Source organism: Monomorium pharaonis, chromosome 6 (genome assembly GCF_013373865.1).
Source record: "Monomorium pharaonis isolate MP-MQ-018 chromosome 6, ASM1337386v2, whole genome shotgun sequence".
NCBI classification, from domain to species: domain Eukaryota; kingdom Metazoa; phylum Arthropoda; class Insecta; order Hymenoptera; family Formicidae; genus Monomorium; species Monomorium pharaonis.
This window is the reverse complement of record NC_050472.1, coordinates 10,298,396-10,313,721: the sequence shown is the minus strand read 5'-3', so window position 1 is coordinate 10,313,721 and position 15,326 is coordinate 10,298,396. Positions and strand designations below refer to the sequence as shown.

Sequence of the window (15,326 nt, the reverse complement as noted above, 5' to 3'; positions counted from 1 at the left end):
GTCGACACATTGCACGCATGATATTATTTCGCTCATGCACATTGCACACATGATATTAATACATCCATACACATTGCACACATGACATTATTGCGCACATACACATTGCACACATAACAATTACCACATGGGTTTACGACTTTCCAGGCACTCTTACCGACGGGGTGAGTGCCGGAGGGGGGAGGGAGGCCTCTTTACACCGGCGCGCGCGCGTGTGTGTGTGTGTGGCCACAGCGAAGAAGTGCCCACGCTTCGTACTGTTCCACATGGGTTTGCGATTTTCCATGCAAAGCCAGATCTACTTTTTCTCTTTATTTTTTATCTACTTTTATTTTTATTTTTAATATGATATATCTTGACAACTAAAGCAAGTAGCTCTATAATAAGATCTATACAATTTTTTGTTGAGCATAAAAAATACTGTCAAAAACCACGGTTAAATCAAGGCGCCCAAGTTATTGAAATCGTGCCTTCAGAGTGTATGAGCGCAATGATATTATGTATGCAATGAGCGTGTGCGCAATATTATCATGTGTGTAATGTGTATGTGCGCAATAATGTCATGTATGCAATGTGTATAAACGAAATAATATCATGTGTGCAATGTGTCTGCGCGCAATATTGTCGTGTGTGCAATGTGTATGGGCGCAATAATATCATGTGTGCCCAATCCCACTTCTGTACCTTAATTATTTGTGCGTGTGCAAACGAAGCTGTAGGCAATCGAGATTGTAGGCAATCGGGAGTGTAGGCAATCGAGTAGCTTTGCCAAATTTGTGTGCAAACGAAACTGTAGGCAATTGGGATTGTAGGCAAACGAAGTCCTCTCTTTTGGTCGGAAAAAAAATGAGTAGTTATTTTTTTACTGTATTTAAACTTTATATTATTGTTTGTAATTGTACAGATACTATTATCTTAATATATTTTGTACAATTAATAAATTGCTAACTAATTAAGTTCAAATAGCATTAAAAACACTCCACCTATAATAAAACAAATAATTAAAAAAAACAAATTATTTTGGTATTTTTGGTGTTTTAATGTCAATCACAGAAATGTGCAATAATAATTTGAAATTCTATTTAAATAATTTTAAATAATTTTAATATGATCTTTATATTATTATTCAAAATTAAGTGACGGATCTATCCTTTTTGTGTATCTCACTTTATGAAAGTAATAGAAAGTAATAGAAAAATATGATATAGCTAAAGTTTGTAAGCTCGTAGAATTTTGAACTCGATCTACGCCATTTCTCAAGAAAATATTTTTCTCATATATGCTATTATTTTTATTGCATATCAAAAAAAGTTAACAATTATTTTATACAAGAATTTTTTTCAAACGTACGTAAAATAAACATCTTTATGGGCCTACCTAGGGAGAAATAGTACATCGAATCGACATTGATTCGACATCGAAATCATCACTTCGATGTCGATTTGACGTCGAATTGATGTCGAATTCATTATTGTTTCTCGCTGGGTATTGTTCCAACTTTTTGATATACTTACCTAAGAGGTAAGTGTGTCTCTCATAACTTTTTTCTCAAATAAATAAAGACAGACACATATTTACCTGATAGATAAATTTATCAAGGAACAACTGGCTCTAAATCACTAAATATAAATATATTTTGAACGTCAAATAATTGTAAGATCGAACGAGCCCGCCGAAGGTGGGCGAAGTTCGATCACAATTATGTGAGCATCTCGTTCGAAGATGATTACCTGTAGTAGCGCCTCGCGCGCGAACAACTATACAACATTTAGGACGGGATTCATAGATCGATCTTAAGCTCAAGCATTGTCTTAAGTCTAGCTTCGAGCCGACTTGAGACTTACTTAACCAATGAAATAACAGCATTGACGTCTCAAGATCGTGCTTAAGCTGGAACTTGAATAAGATTCGACTATGAATTCCGGCCTTAGAGCTTGAGATTTGCAATTCCCTCCACTTGTGTCGAGCGCCACGCGTCATCCGGGTTACACTCATATAGTTTAGACTGTTTAGAGAGTGGATAAAATTATCACGATTTGAAGATGATTACGGATTGTTTTTTTTTTTTGAGGGGTGGTGAGGATGTAATCATCTTCGAACGAGATGCTCACATAATTGTGATTGAACTTCGCCCACCTTCGCTGGGCTCGTTCGATCTTACAGTTATATTTCGCATCTTGTTCTCGATGATTACCTGTAGGTGTTTAGAGTTTGATAATTTCATCTCATGAATTGTGATGTAAATATTATGTTTATTACGCTGTTTCTAGATGACCAGGTAAGCGATTGTAATTAAACTTAAATAGTGATTTATTTGTATGTAAATATAAATATAAAGAATATTATTTATATAGTATTGCGCACGCAAAAGTATTATCTAAAGTCTGAATTGGGCGATTGTAGAATTTTGCGAAAACTTCTGATTTCTGAGACCAGCCTGCGGTTTTTCTTATAATACTAAGATCGACACCCTGATTAAAGGCTTTTGAAACTGAAGCATGTCGCGTACTGTACGCACTAAATTGATCAGTATCTATACCTGCTTTTTCTAGCAGGTTCTTTATCCAGTGACCAATGGTTTAAGATGTAACGGCTTTGTGAGGTTTTTTTGTTGAAATAAACAAATTCCTTTCCTCGCCTCTCAGGGTTTTAGTCGCTTGTAAGTATGCCTTAATAGAGGAAACAGCACAGAAATTGGGATTTTCCTTAAAATTTGGCAGTATTAATTCTGGTTGTAAACTATTTCGTTTTGATGTTTTTATTGGATCAGGAATTTTTATTTTAATCGCGTCTTTTAAAACTAAGATATTTTAGATGTTGATTAATGCCAGTGTTTGGAGTCTGTGTGCTGTCGTTAATGCTAGTAGTGTAGAGGTTTTTTCCAATAAGATCTTTAGGTTATTAGGGACGTTTAGCTTTTCAATATAATCGAGAACGATCGATGTATCCCAAGTTGTAGAGTATCTAGGTTTACTTGGACGTTTTTTGTATATGCCTTTCAAAAATCTTGCCGTGTTATTATTTGAGAAATCCTCCATGGAGATGAGTGAGATAGCCGATCTCATGGAGTTTATCAAGCTATAGCTGCTTCCTTCATTAAATTTCATGGTTAAGAATTGTATAATTGTTGTTACATTAGGGTTAAGCGGCTCGGTCTTTTGTCTCTGTGTAAATTCCCACCACTGTTTTAGATATCCTTCGTATTGTTTGATAGTTGATTCTGTTATTGAACTTATAATAATATCCAGAGAGTCTTCAGGAACTTTCTTTTTAAGAATGCTTCCCTGATAATTGCACGGCAACCAGGGAAAGGCTTGCATGTAGCGGATGTAATATTTTCCTGCAAAGAGAGAGTAGTAATTTTATATTAGGTTTAAAGACCAGTGGTGGTTTACAAGAGACATTAGCAATGGGTACTATGGTTACGATGGCCAGACGGGGGCAATCATGGTACTATGTGCTCTATCCAAAATATTTTTTTTTTTTTAGGGTAGGAGCTATTAGAGCAAAAGGGGGGAAAACGTAAAAATTTTTGTCAGCCCAATCAATTGTGAATGCATCAATAAAAGTAGCTTCTGGATCTGGGAATCGTGAGCAAAAGGTCTTACATTTTTTGTTTTCTCTTGATGCAAATAGGTCGATAGAAAAGGGGCCAAATCTCTGGGATATGTATTTATATATTTCAGGGGACAAATCCCATTCTGTATCAATGTTTTTATTTTGTGATGCAGCGTCCGCTTCTATATTTTCCTTGGAAGAAATGTAAGACGCAAAAATCCAAATTTTTCTTGCTTCGCACCAGTTCCAAATTCTTTTTGCCAAGTTACTGAGATGAGGAAACTGTACTCTCCTTGTTTTATTAATATAAGAAATAGCTGTTGTGTTATCCATTCGTAACAGAATTTCGCAGTTTCTTAGATTCTTTGCAAAGGATTTTAGTGCTAAGTACTCTAGTACTTCTTGCTAATAACTCTAGAAAATTTATATGATGCTTTCTTTCCTCGGAGCTCCAGAACCCTCCAATTCTAATTCCTTCTGAGAAGATCCCCCAACCTGTCAGAGAGGCGTCTGAGTCTATGGAAATTTTAAAAATCATTGTTCTAATAGGATTAGCTTTTAGAACATTTTTCCTCCACCAACGCAAGTCCTCTTCTAGTATGTTATCAATAGACATTTTTGCTTCATAATTGTTATCTTTTAGTAGTAATTGTATGAATCTTATTCTTTCAAAACTTTTGCAATGTATTGTGCTATATGCGACTGCTGAGTAACAAGCGTTTAGGATTCCTAAAAAGTAAGCGAAATCCCGAATAGTTACTGTTACCGACCTTAAAACAATCTAATAAATTTAGAACTTGTTTCTTTTTCTTTTCTTTTAATTCTATAGTATAGTTTTTTGAATTTAAAATGAAGCCCAAATATTTACTTTTGGTTGGGAATTAAAGAACTTTTCTTGTAATTAATAATAAAGCCTAAACTTTCGAGTAACTTAATCGTTTCGGTAGTGTTGACTTGACACGTGTAATAACTTTTTTCCATTAGTAATAAGTTATCTAAATATATAATTGATAGGAAACCCTTTGATCTTAAAAGGTTTGCTATAGGTTTCATAATTTTTGTAAATACAAAAGGACTTGTGCATAAACCGAAAGGTAGGCATTTAAATTGATAGGTGTAACCTTTAAATTTAAATCTTAAAAATTTTCTGCTAGTATCTTCTATTGGAATTAAGAAATATGCATCTTGTAAATCAAGGGAAGTCATGTATGCATTCTTAAACATTAAGTTTTTAACTGATTTTATGTCTTCCATTTTAAAATAAATTGCATCGATAAATTCATTTAACTTTTTTAGATTTATAATAAATCTATAAGAACCATCCTGTTTTGAGACTAGAAAGTATGGAGAGATAAATTGATCTTTACTTTCCCTGCATTCTTCGATAGCTCCCTTATTTAATAGATTGTTAATCTCATTTTCAATATTTAGTGAATCTTTTAAGTTCCAATTTGATTCATTTGGAGCTATCTTTTGTGTTGGTGTTTTTATAAATGGGATTTTGTATCCCTGAAGACATTTGAAAACAAATTTATCGCTTGATACTTTTTTCCAAGCGTCTAAATAGTGTGACAGCCTTCCTGCTAGCGGTATTACCTCTTCTATCTGCGAGTCGACGTTCGAGACGAGTGGCTTTTCAACCGGGATGAGGAGCTGCTGATTGATGGATGCGTTGATGATGTTCTCTGTTTGTTTCTGAGAAATATTCGACGATTGTAAGGTGCACCCACCTGTCTGGCTTTGACAGGTGGGGTTTTCCAGTTTTCCGAAGCTGGTTTCTTTAATAACCTTGATCTGTCGACAGCTTTTATTTGTAAACAAGCTTTTTCTACAGCTTTGGCTTCTTTTACTTGTTCTGCGAAGTTTTGACCATACAACCATTTATCATCTGGTTTTGTTGCTTCGACTGTAGGTTTGATAGCTTTGTTAAGTAGGGGTGTAATGAATGCCCTTCTTGTCATCGACTGTTGGTAGAAGATATCTGCTACCAATTTTCCCGCGTCACAAAGAAAGCTCGTGAAATGAGTATAATCTAGGCCTTCATCCGGTTGGTCAGCTATCATGGAGACTGCAGCCGTCAATGCCATTATGGCTGTTCCAGCGTTATTTTGAGTGTCCGTAAAGTGTTGGTCACGTTTCTTAGCAATCTCCGTTAGGGCTGGTTGAATTTCCAAATTAATCTTTGGAGCTTCCGTATAGAAATTGCCCTCTCTAGGATATTTTGAAATTATAGCTTCCTTAGTTTTTTCTGATAGACCTTCCGACATAAATTTTCTCCAGATCACTTTGACTTCTTCTTGAATCTTTAGGTCGGAAGTGGTTTCTACTTCTTTTCCGACTAGATTCAAGATTTCCATATCAGCCTCTCTATTGGTGTCTTCTTCTTCGTCTTCTACGCTTTCATTGGCAAGGTTCTATCGTTTTCTTTATCAGTCAAGTCTAGGAGTTCTGAAAGGGGGAAATGACTACATTTTACATCTGATAGCGTGACATGGATTTATTGTCAACGAGACTTATTGTCTTATTTAGCATTTATTTTGCTTATTGTCTGTGGGGTTCTGATAGAAAGCGATGGGAAAAGTGATTTATCAAACTTAAAAGCACTAACTGTTAAGGCTTATTGCCCACAGTGTTCGTGTGGAACAGCTGTGACAGAAATTTTTCGTCAGGTATCAGACTCAATGGCTTGTTGCCCGCAGCGGTCGTGTGGACCATCTGCAAAAACAAATTCGTGTGGAATTATGTTCTGCGATTATTTGCTTACCTATTGGCGATGCTATTTCTGTGTCTTTGTTGTCGTCTGGTTCTTTGACCAGCATATTTCCTTCTATAAACTTTGACACAATGGCTGTTAAAGGTTATGTAGCTGTATTTCCATGTTTTGAAGTCTCTTTCGAGATTCTGTGTCTGATCTTTTACGATCTCGAGAAAAGGATCTCGATTTCTTCCTTTTCTTCTCTCTCGGCATGGTAAAATTAAAATTGTGAAAATATTTTTACTCAAATGATCTCCTTCCCAGATAGCACAGTGAATTCCTAAAGTATTCTTCAAGTTTTCTTCTTTCCTGAATTGTAATTCTTTAGGAATTCATAGAAGAATACTATAAGAATGACTGAGGAAGTTACATGCACCAAAGTTCGAATTCTTGAGAACTTCTTCAAGTATTCATACGGTATTCAGCAGATGTATACTTTATGAATTCAAGGGGAGTAGTGTATATAATAGATAAAAAATTGCAAAATAACCAAAAAATACACCAACTAACAAACATTACACCAATATTATAATTTCTCACTCACCAGAATACATGCACTATATATACATGTTGTACACAATAATAATACTGTTGAATGGTAAATTATAATATAGACGTAACGTTATTGTTAGTTGATGTTCAGCTTAATATGGTAGCAATTTGTAGAAATGTATCTTCAACCGCGTATACTTACTATTCAATAAAACGTGGATACGATAATCCTGCAGGAATTTTACGCACTTAATTGCTGGATAATTAATACCCAGAGAACATTATGACGTCTTAAAGACGTCTAAAAGACGTCTTATATTTCTATAAGACGTCTTATAAAACTATCAGAAAGACGTCTTTTAGACGTCTTTAAGACGTCTTATGACCCGATTTAAGACGTTTTTAAGACGTCTAAAAGACGTCTAATTTTTTTTATTTATGACGTTTTTGAGACGTCTTATATAAAAATTATTTTAGACATCCCTGGCGAAAAAATTTCTACAAAATTCTAAAAAACTACAAAAATTTACAAAAGTGTTCCAATTCTGGCATTTTTTTGTAGTTTTTACAGAAAAATGCTAAATTTGAAACACACTTTTGTAAATTTTTGTAGTTTTTTAGAATTTTGTAGAAAATTTTTCCGCCAAGGATTCCAAAAGCTAGGTTTATTATTTTTTATTTTTTATTATTTTAAACAAAATACTTTATATTTATATTTCATTATTTTTATTTTATTATTAAGATAAGTTTTTTTTATAAATACAAAATTTTATATTATATATTTCAATTTTATGTTTTCGTGATTGGAAATTACAGAATTTTACAGAGATACTGGATTCAGTCACATATTTTACAGCAACTTAAGCGCAACACTATTATCGTCCGGTTTATTAATTGTCAAAAACTGTTGTCAGAAAGGTTAATTATTTCCAATAACAGCCTACACACGCGATACGTACGAGAGTTAAAAAGTTGTGTTGTATTAACGTATCCACACTCGGCTGCGTTACACAGCAAACCAGGACAAAACGTCCCAACACACACGCGATACGTGCAAGAGTTCAAAAATTGATACGGGATAAGCACGTCGATCGACTTGATCGCATCACACGGCAGATTTGGTTATGTGCGTCATTCGACGTCTTAAAAACGTCTTTCTCAGACGTCGTAAAGACGTCTAAATGGCGTCTCAAAGAATGTCTTAAAAAAGACGTATTTTAGACGTCTTAAGAGAGACGTCTAAAATAAGACGATTTTAAGACGTCATAAAGACGTCTTTTGGTAAAGTCTCAAAGACGTCTCTTTTAAGACGTCTTAAAGATGTCTTTTAGACATGCGTGTTGTCTGGGTATATATCGCTACGAAATATACGACGCACGAGCGGCACGAGGCACGATCACATGGCACGAGGACGAGATGGATCATGGATTCAGTCGCGGCACGGCACTCGCACACGAATTGTAATTCCTCAAAAAGTATTCAAAATTTGAGTCGCAAAGTATTCATTATAATAAACTTTTAAGGAATACTTCAAGACGAACTGATTATGGTTAATTCTTCATGAATTCTTCAGACATTCATTTTTCTAAATCTGTATGCATTCTTTGAAATAAATTCTCTATGAACTTGTATTCACCTATGTGCTATCTGGGTTAGTTGTGAAGTTCCACGCACAACGAAACAATATGAGTGTAACCCGGATGACGCGTGGTGCTCGACACAAGTGGAGGGAATTTCAAATCTCAAGCTCTAAATGTTGTGGAGTTGTTCGCGCGCGAGATGCTACTACAGGTAATCATCGAGAACGAGATGCAAAATATAATGTATGTTTTTAAAACATTTGTACGTCCACGGACATTTGAACAAAATAAAGCAAAAAAACGGATGTATATTGGATATTGTGTGCTGTATGTACGTTTATACGTATGTGTATTATAAATTTGTTTTATTTAATATTATTTTTAATTTAAAATTTTTTTAATTTTATATTAATGTATTACTAACGGTTTCGAAATATGATTTAGGTATCAAAAACATGTCTAAAGAAAAGGAAATAAAATTAAATTCGTCTTTGCATTGGAAAAGCGTAATTGGAAAAATACTAATATGTTTCTCCTTTTATACAAACACAAGAAAAATGTTTAATACAAAATTAGATGCTGAAACAATACCAGTCATTCACAGCTTAAAATTTTTAAATATGTGTGTGATAATTTTAATTCACAGCATATATTTTACATTGGACTCTCTCGGCGAGTAAAATTTAAAATATGTTTTCATCTTTTGTTTTTTTTATTTTTCTCATGTAATGAAAATTGTATTTATTCACAGATAATAAGGTAGTGTTGTGGAGAACTATGGATAATTATACTGGTTATTTATGTGACGTATTTATTGGACTCGTAACAGTCGATATTTACTTCTTTTCAAGTGGATTTTTGGTAACTTATAACTATTTAAGAGATAAAATATTGATTAATCCGATTCGATGCAGAGAGAAATTAACTGAATTTTTTATCTATGTAATAAGAAGATTTTTTCGGTATGTTTTTTTATATTTAATAAAATCGATATAATAGAATTATTGTATGAGTAAAATAAAAATTAACTTTTATTGCACTCATACTTCACTCATAAAATCGATTTTTTAATTCTAATATATGGGTAAACAATTGCTTGTTTTTTAATATTATTAATTAAAATTTTGTTAAGGTTGACACCCGCATACATGATGGTATTAGGAATATTGCAACTAAGCTCCGCTTGGTTTGACAAGGTATCACAAATATATATGTACGAGAGGTCGCATGAAACCTGCGCGAAGTATTGGTGGAGAAATCTACTGTACATAAATAACTTCTTTGATGTCGATGCAATGGTATAAAACTATAAACACGTTTAATTAAAATTGGCTTGATAATATGTTTAAATCTAAAACTTCCTGAAATTTTTATTACAGTGCATGAGTTGGAGTTGGTATCTAGCTAATGAAATGCAATTTTTTGTAATCGCTGTGGCAACATTAATTTTATCGACTGTGTAAGTAATCTATTACATTATAATTAGTTGTGTGTATGTGTGTGTATGTGTTTGATGCTGCATTGCGGATAATGTGTTTCTTGCATATATATTTAAATAAATATATATTGTGAATTACAGGTACTTTTACGCTGCTGTTATGATATTGGGTGCACTTTTATTAAGCTCCATCGTTATTAGCGGTTCTATTTCATATATTTACACATATGTACCAACGTAAGTTATTGAAACATCTTTTATATCGAGAAATTACTTGAAAGAACTTTTTATTGTTACAGACCTGATGAAATGTATAGACTACGAGATGTTTTATATATCCCACCATGGACGAGAATAAATTCATATATTATTGGGATAATTGCGGGCTATATTTTAATAAAATTAAAAAATAATTTTGTCTTAAAAAGAGTTAAGTATTATTTTAGTACAACGTATTAAAAAGAAATAGATATTTAAATAATTAAATAAACTATTTATTTATTAATTTTAAATTATTTAATATTTAATATAGTAATGAATAAATAACAATGTATTTTAATAATTTTGTACATTAATTTCAGAAAGTTGTAATTTCGTGTTGGTGCATTTTTTGTCTTGGTAGCGCTTGTAACGTTTTCCTATTATTTTACAAGCGACTTGAATCCGTGTTATCTATTGCTATCTATGTTGCTTTTCACAAAACACTTTGGGCCATAGGTATAGCATGGATTGTACTAGCGTGTTCTACTAAACACGGAGGTTTGTTTATTTATTAATATATAAATTTATCTCATTAAAATGATTTATATTTTTAATGTGTAACACACACACACAAACACTATATACATATATATATTTATTTATCTTTGTTATAGGCATTATTAACAAGTTATTATCGTTTCAAATCTGGATTCCGCTTAGCAGACTCAATTACTGTGCTTATCTTATACATCCTATCATCATACGATCGATTAGATATTATAGTGAAACATCAATTCATTTTGAATTTATGTCTTGGGTAAGTATATAAATGTTAAAAATTATAATATTAATAGACAAATATATTAACTTTATTTGATTTTTGTGTCCAGATTGTTCTGTGGGTGGGATACATTACGATCAGTTACGTTTGTGCTTATATATTGTCTTTGATGGTGGAAATACCTTGTATCCTGTTAATGCAAATGTTTATGCCATATCGCAATAAAATGCATAGAAAAGTATTGTAATTTTGTATACAGATACTATGTAATGTCATATGCTAAAAGTTTAGAATTATTTAAGTATTTCAAAGGTACGTTTTAGAAAGTAAACTTTGAAACAAACATCTTAGAATTAAGAAAATGTTATATTTGTAAAAAATTTTTATAGATCTAAACAATAAAATAAAAAATTAAAGCAAATAAGAAATAATAGTGTAATAATACCTAAGTGGAAATTTGTCCGGATATTCCCGATTTGCGGCCGGGGCCTGGTCGGGAATTTCCGGGCGCGCCAGTTCAGGGATGCCCGGTTTGGCCCCAATCTGGTGCTGTCTTGTATTCCTGCCTTTTAACTAGACATTAGGAAATAATTCTCGAATACGCTTGGTCGAGACGCCTGCCTTGATCCCAACATGATATTGCCCGATATTCTTGAAATACAAACGAGTTTTGACGCAAAATTGTATTGAGCGTCTGGTCGAGACGCCCGGTTTGGTCCCGATCTGGTTCGGCGCAGCCTTTTTACATCCGGTTTTGACAAGGGATTGTTGAACGCAAGGAAAAAACATTTTAATTGTTTATAACATATTTTTAAACAATATAAACTTTAGAAAATAATCAATTTTGCAACAGTTCTTTCTCTTATAGCCGCTGCTATAGATAAATATCTTTTTATCGAAGACTGCAGTAATCATGCAAATTCATTAACTTTTATTAAATTATAATTGTAAATGTCTCGTGTAGAAACTATATTTACTGAGAAAATATGAACATCTCAGGCTCAATAAAGACATTTGCTGAAACCGGAGCCTGTGTCGACTAACATCTTTGCATAGCTTATTATTATGAGATATGCCAATTTCTTATATAATTCATTTACAAAAAGTTAATTGTTACATCAAATATTTGTAAACAAACACAAATGAATTGTATGAAAGTAGCAATAGCAGCATATATCAGGCTTATTAAAGATTTTTTTAAATATACACGAAAAGAATTTTCTCTTAAAAATTATCCGAAAATCATGGTAATTGTGAAACAATGTAAACTTTAGAGAATTTTACCAAATTTTTAATAAAATTTACTGAAATTTAGTAAAATTTTAAGAAAATTTGGCAAAGTTTTAGTAAATTTTGTTAAAAGTATAGTAAAATTTATTGGCGATGCAAAGATTTCTCGAGCGCTCTTGGTAATAAGATGTCAAACTAGCGTAAATCAGACAGATTTATTATATACAGGAATTAAATTTGTGAATCTTTGCATTTTATTTAAAATGCTGTCTGTAATAGACGTAATAAAAGCCACAGAGGGATTTGTGAGACCATTACGTGAAGGTGAAGAGGTGTTAAAAAGTAGGTTAGTCATCTCTGTTGGCAAAAAAGAGCAAAAAGCTACTGCAGTGCATGTACAAGCGCTTGTACTCAGAACCTCAGGTTTGAACAGCCAGCATCCTTATTTAATTCAACTAATTTCAAATTCATTGGGTTGATTTATCTAAGGATTTTGGTTCACGGCTTGTGAATAAGCAGTCTTTGGATTGTCAATGCCCAGCTGGTCAATCACAAAAATGTAAACACATTGTTGCAATAATCATGCTGTATCTGTCCAGGTATGTTATTTTATTAAGCTGCTATTATATTATTGGATAATTATTACAAAGATTTTACAAGAAATAATATAAAGAAATTTGTTTTAATAATATTAAATTTATCTTTTTTCTAGAGTTGATGAATCAGAACTAGACGATCTTAGTTGCACTGACATTGAGCAACAATAGGGATCATTAAAATCTGCTACTCTAAAGGAATATGAAGCAAAACGTATTTCTGAGCTGTGCCATTTAAAATTGCAGAAAGATGTGTATGTGTCAAAACTACCAGAAGTTACAAAAGAGATGGAGCAAAGATGGTGGGTGTAATCGACTGACAAATTGTAAGCGTACTGCAGATACTGAATAATGCTGGATCTTTGTTCATAATATCAATAAATTGCTGACCTTTTTTTTAAGTAATGAAAAAATAAATAAATAAAAAGTCAGCAATTATATTATATGGATGCAGACTGTATTGGCAATTTACTACCGTATTGGCATTAATATGTTTAAAACATTCATCATTCAGAATTAATTTACTATTATTGCAAAATATTTTACAAAAATTTAATAATAATACAATAAAATACTCAAGTTGTTTCTTTAAAAATGTTATCTGAACCATTTCTATTTGCAAGTTTCTGTTATGACTTTTTTATTAAAAAACCTTTTTAAATTTTTATTAATTGTACATTTAAAACAACATTATATGATAAAAGTAAGATTTTATTCCAGAAAAGCTGCAAAAAATCAAGATCGTGATTTTATGTCGGTCTTAACTCTTTGTTAGATTTTTGTAATCTGACAAAAATGACAGCTGACAATATGTCATCAAATGAGAAAAAAGTGATAGTGTATTTTTAATTTTTTTTTATTATATAATAGGTGCAGTACAGAGCGAATATTCTATATTTATCAGTAATTTACATAAAGGATTTAAATCATCTGATAATGAAGAAGATACCGTAAACAATGTTTCAGAAAATTTAGAATTTTTTCACAGTCTTCTCACATTTCGATCATGAAGAATTCTTGGTTTTTTTCGAACCTTGTCTCATCAAAAACATCAACTTTTAGATCCTGAATTAATTACATTTTATGAAAATCATATTAAAGTAACTTTATAGCAAAGCGTTGAAATTGCAAGTGGTAGTCAAAGAAACAGTAAATGGTTAAGCGAACGTAAGAAAAGATTGACAGCCTCAAAAGCTCGCAGTCAGTACTTATATTACGTCAATCCCAACGCCAACTGGGACAAGAGATACAAAAATCTATATCACAGCACTTTTACTGGAAATGAAGATGCGCTTCGGGGCCTTCGCTGTGAAGATCTTGCAGGAGAAATATACGAAAGTATGTTCAAGTGCAAAATTGTTAAATCTGGTCTTTTAATTCGACCTGAATTACCATGGCTTGGCGCTAGTCTGGATGTTATTATAATAGATGAAAATAAAAAATTTTTACGAAATATAGGAATAAAAACTATTAAGGAAGGAGTTCATCTAACTGCCTCCAAACTTATTGAAATGAAAGCAATAAAGACTTTGGACAAATATGGACAATTGAAAAAAACAACTGATCATTATGCACAGATACAAATTGGCATGTTAGTAAGTGGAATTAACGAATGTGATTACTTAGTTTATTCAGAGAAAGGAAACGATTTTGTTTTAAAAAGAGTGCTTTTTGATGATCAATATGTTTATGATCTGACTGCAAGACCTGTTAATGTTTATTTTGAAAAATTTCTTCCTAAAGTAATGTTAGATCACATGCAAAAATAATAATTTACATTTGATTTTGTACTGTTTTATTTTAATATATTTTAAGACATTTAAAGTTGTTTTTGTTTTTTTTCTAGTTATTTATAAAAAATAAAGCTAAGTTCTCTGGCGGAAAAATTTCTACAAAATTCTAAAAAACTACAAAAATTTACAAAAATGTTCCAATTCTAGCATTTTTTTGTAGTTTCTGTAGAAAAATGCTAGAATTGGAACACTTTTGTAAATTTTTGTAGTTTTTTAAAATTTTGTAGAAAATTTTTCCGCCAGCGTTGTACAGTGGAATCCCGCGTTAGCGGACTGTTCGGGGCTTTGAGTCCGCTAACGCGAGGTTATCTTCTATTGCTTAGTCTAAAGCATAAATTTGCTTTAAAATACAAGTTATATATCTTATACTTACAAATAAATGGTGTCTCGCAGTTTGGAATAGAAGGAATGAGACTATATTTCTCAAATTACGATTACAAGCCGTAAAAAAACATATTATGTGATCAAAAATTTTATTCATTTAAGCGCTTTTATTATATAAATATCTTTTTTTTACGGCTTGTAATCGTAATTTGACGATTATAGTCTTATTCCTCAATCTATTCCGAACCCGGAAACACCATTCATTTGTACGTATAAGCTACATAACTTGTATTTTAAAGCAAATATTTTTATAAACAAATAAACTTTAAAAAATTTTTTGCATTTTTATTCTTTATCTAATCGTCCCTAGGTTTATTTGTGTTCGTACTTTAAAAGTGTAAAAAGATTATCAATTCTGTAAATTCAATTCGAAACTAAGTGGTTGAACAGAATATCGGTAAAACACACGGCTTTAGCATCCTCTTAAGACTAAATGTATTTGATCATAAAATTGCAAGCAGAGCGTCTCAGATCAAATCAATCGTATCTATAGCCGTCCGAAAAACTCACATCTCGTA

The 15,326-nt window shown here is 32.2% G+C and overlaps 1 protein-coding gene and 1 long non-coding RNA gene across 2 annotated transcripts; both read left to right on the top strand.

The window, feature by feature from the left end:
• Nucleotides 1–9,214: 9,214 nt before the first annotated feature.
• On the top strand, nt 9,215–11,989 carry LOC105833405 (nose resistant to fluoxetine protein 6). Its single transcript, XM_036288199.1, has 8 exons — nt 9,215–9,246; nt 9,518–9,683; nt 9,765–9,844; nt 9,965–10,060; nt 10,123–10,252; nt 10,405–10,582; nt 10,699–10,841; nt 10,915–11,989. The coding sequence occupies exons 2-8, from the start codon at nt 9,534–9,536 to the stop codon at nt 11,050–11,052; spliced, it is 915 nt and encodes a 304-aa protein (XP_036144092.1). The 5' UTR covers nt 9,215–9,246; nt 9,518–9,533; the 3' UTR covers nt 11,053–11,989.
• Nucleotides 11,990–12,315: 326 nt separating this feature from the next.
• LOC118646012 lies at nt 12,316–14,073 on the top strand. Its single transcript, XR_004963642.1, has 2 exons — nt 12,316–12,634; nt 12,748–14,073. It is a non-coding gene; the product is annotated as an uncharacterized LOC118646012 (long non-coding RNA).
• The last annotated feature ends 1,253 nt before the right edge of the window (nt 14,074–15,326 follow it).

Bases quoted from the DNA above. Each gene is read 5' to 3' on its own strand.
- LOC105833405 (XM_036288199.1), top strand. From the start codon at position 9,534: ATGATGGTATTAGGAATATTGCAACTAAGCTCCGCTTGGTTTGACAAG. The intron at 9,684-9,764 runs GTATAAAACTAT...TTTTTATTACAG, and splicing joins TCTTTGATGTCGATGCAATG to TGCATGAGTTGGAGTTGGTA. The intron at 10,061-10,122 runs GTAAGTTATTGA...TTATTGTTACAG, and splicing joins ATTTACACATATGTACCAAC to ACCTGATGAAATGTATAGAC.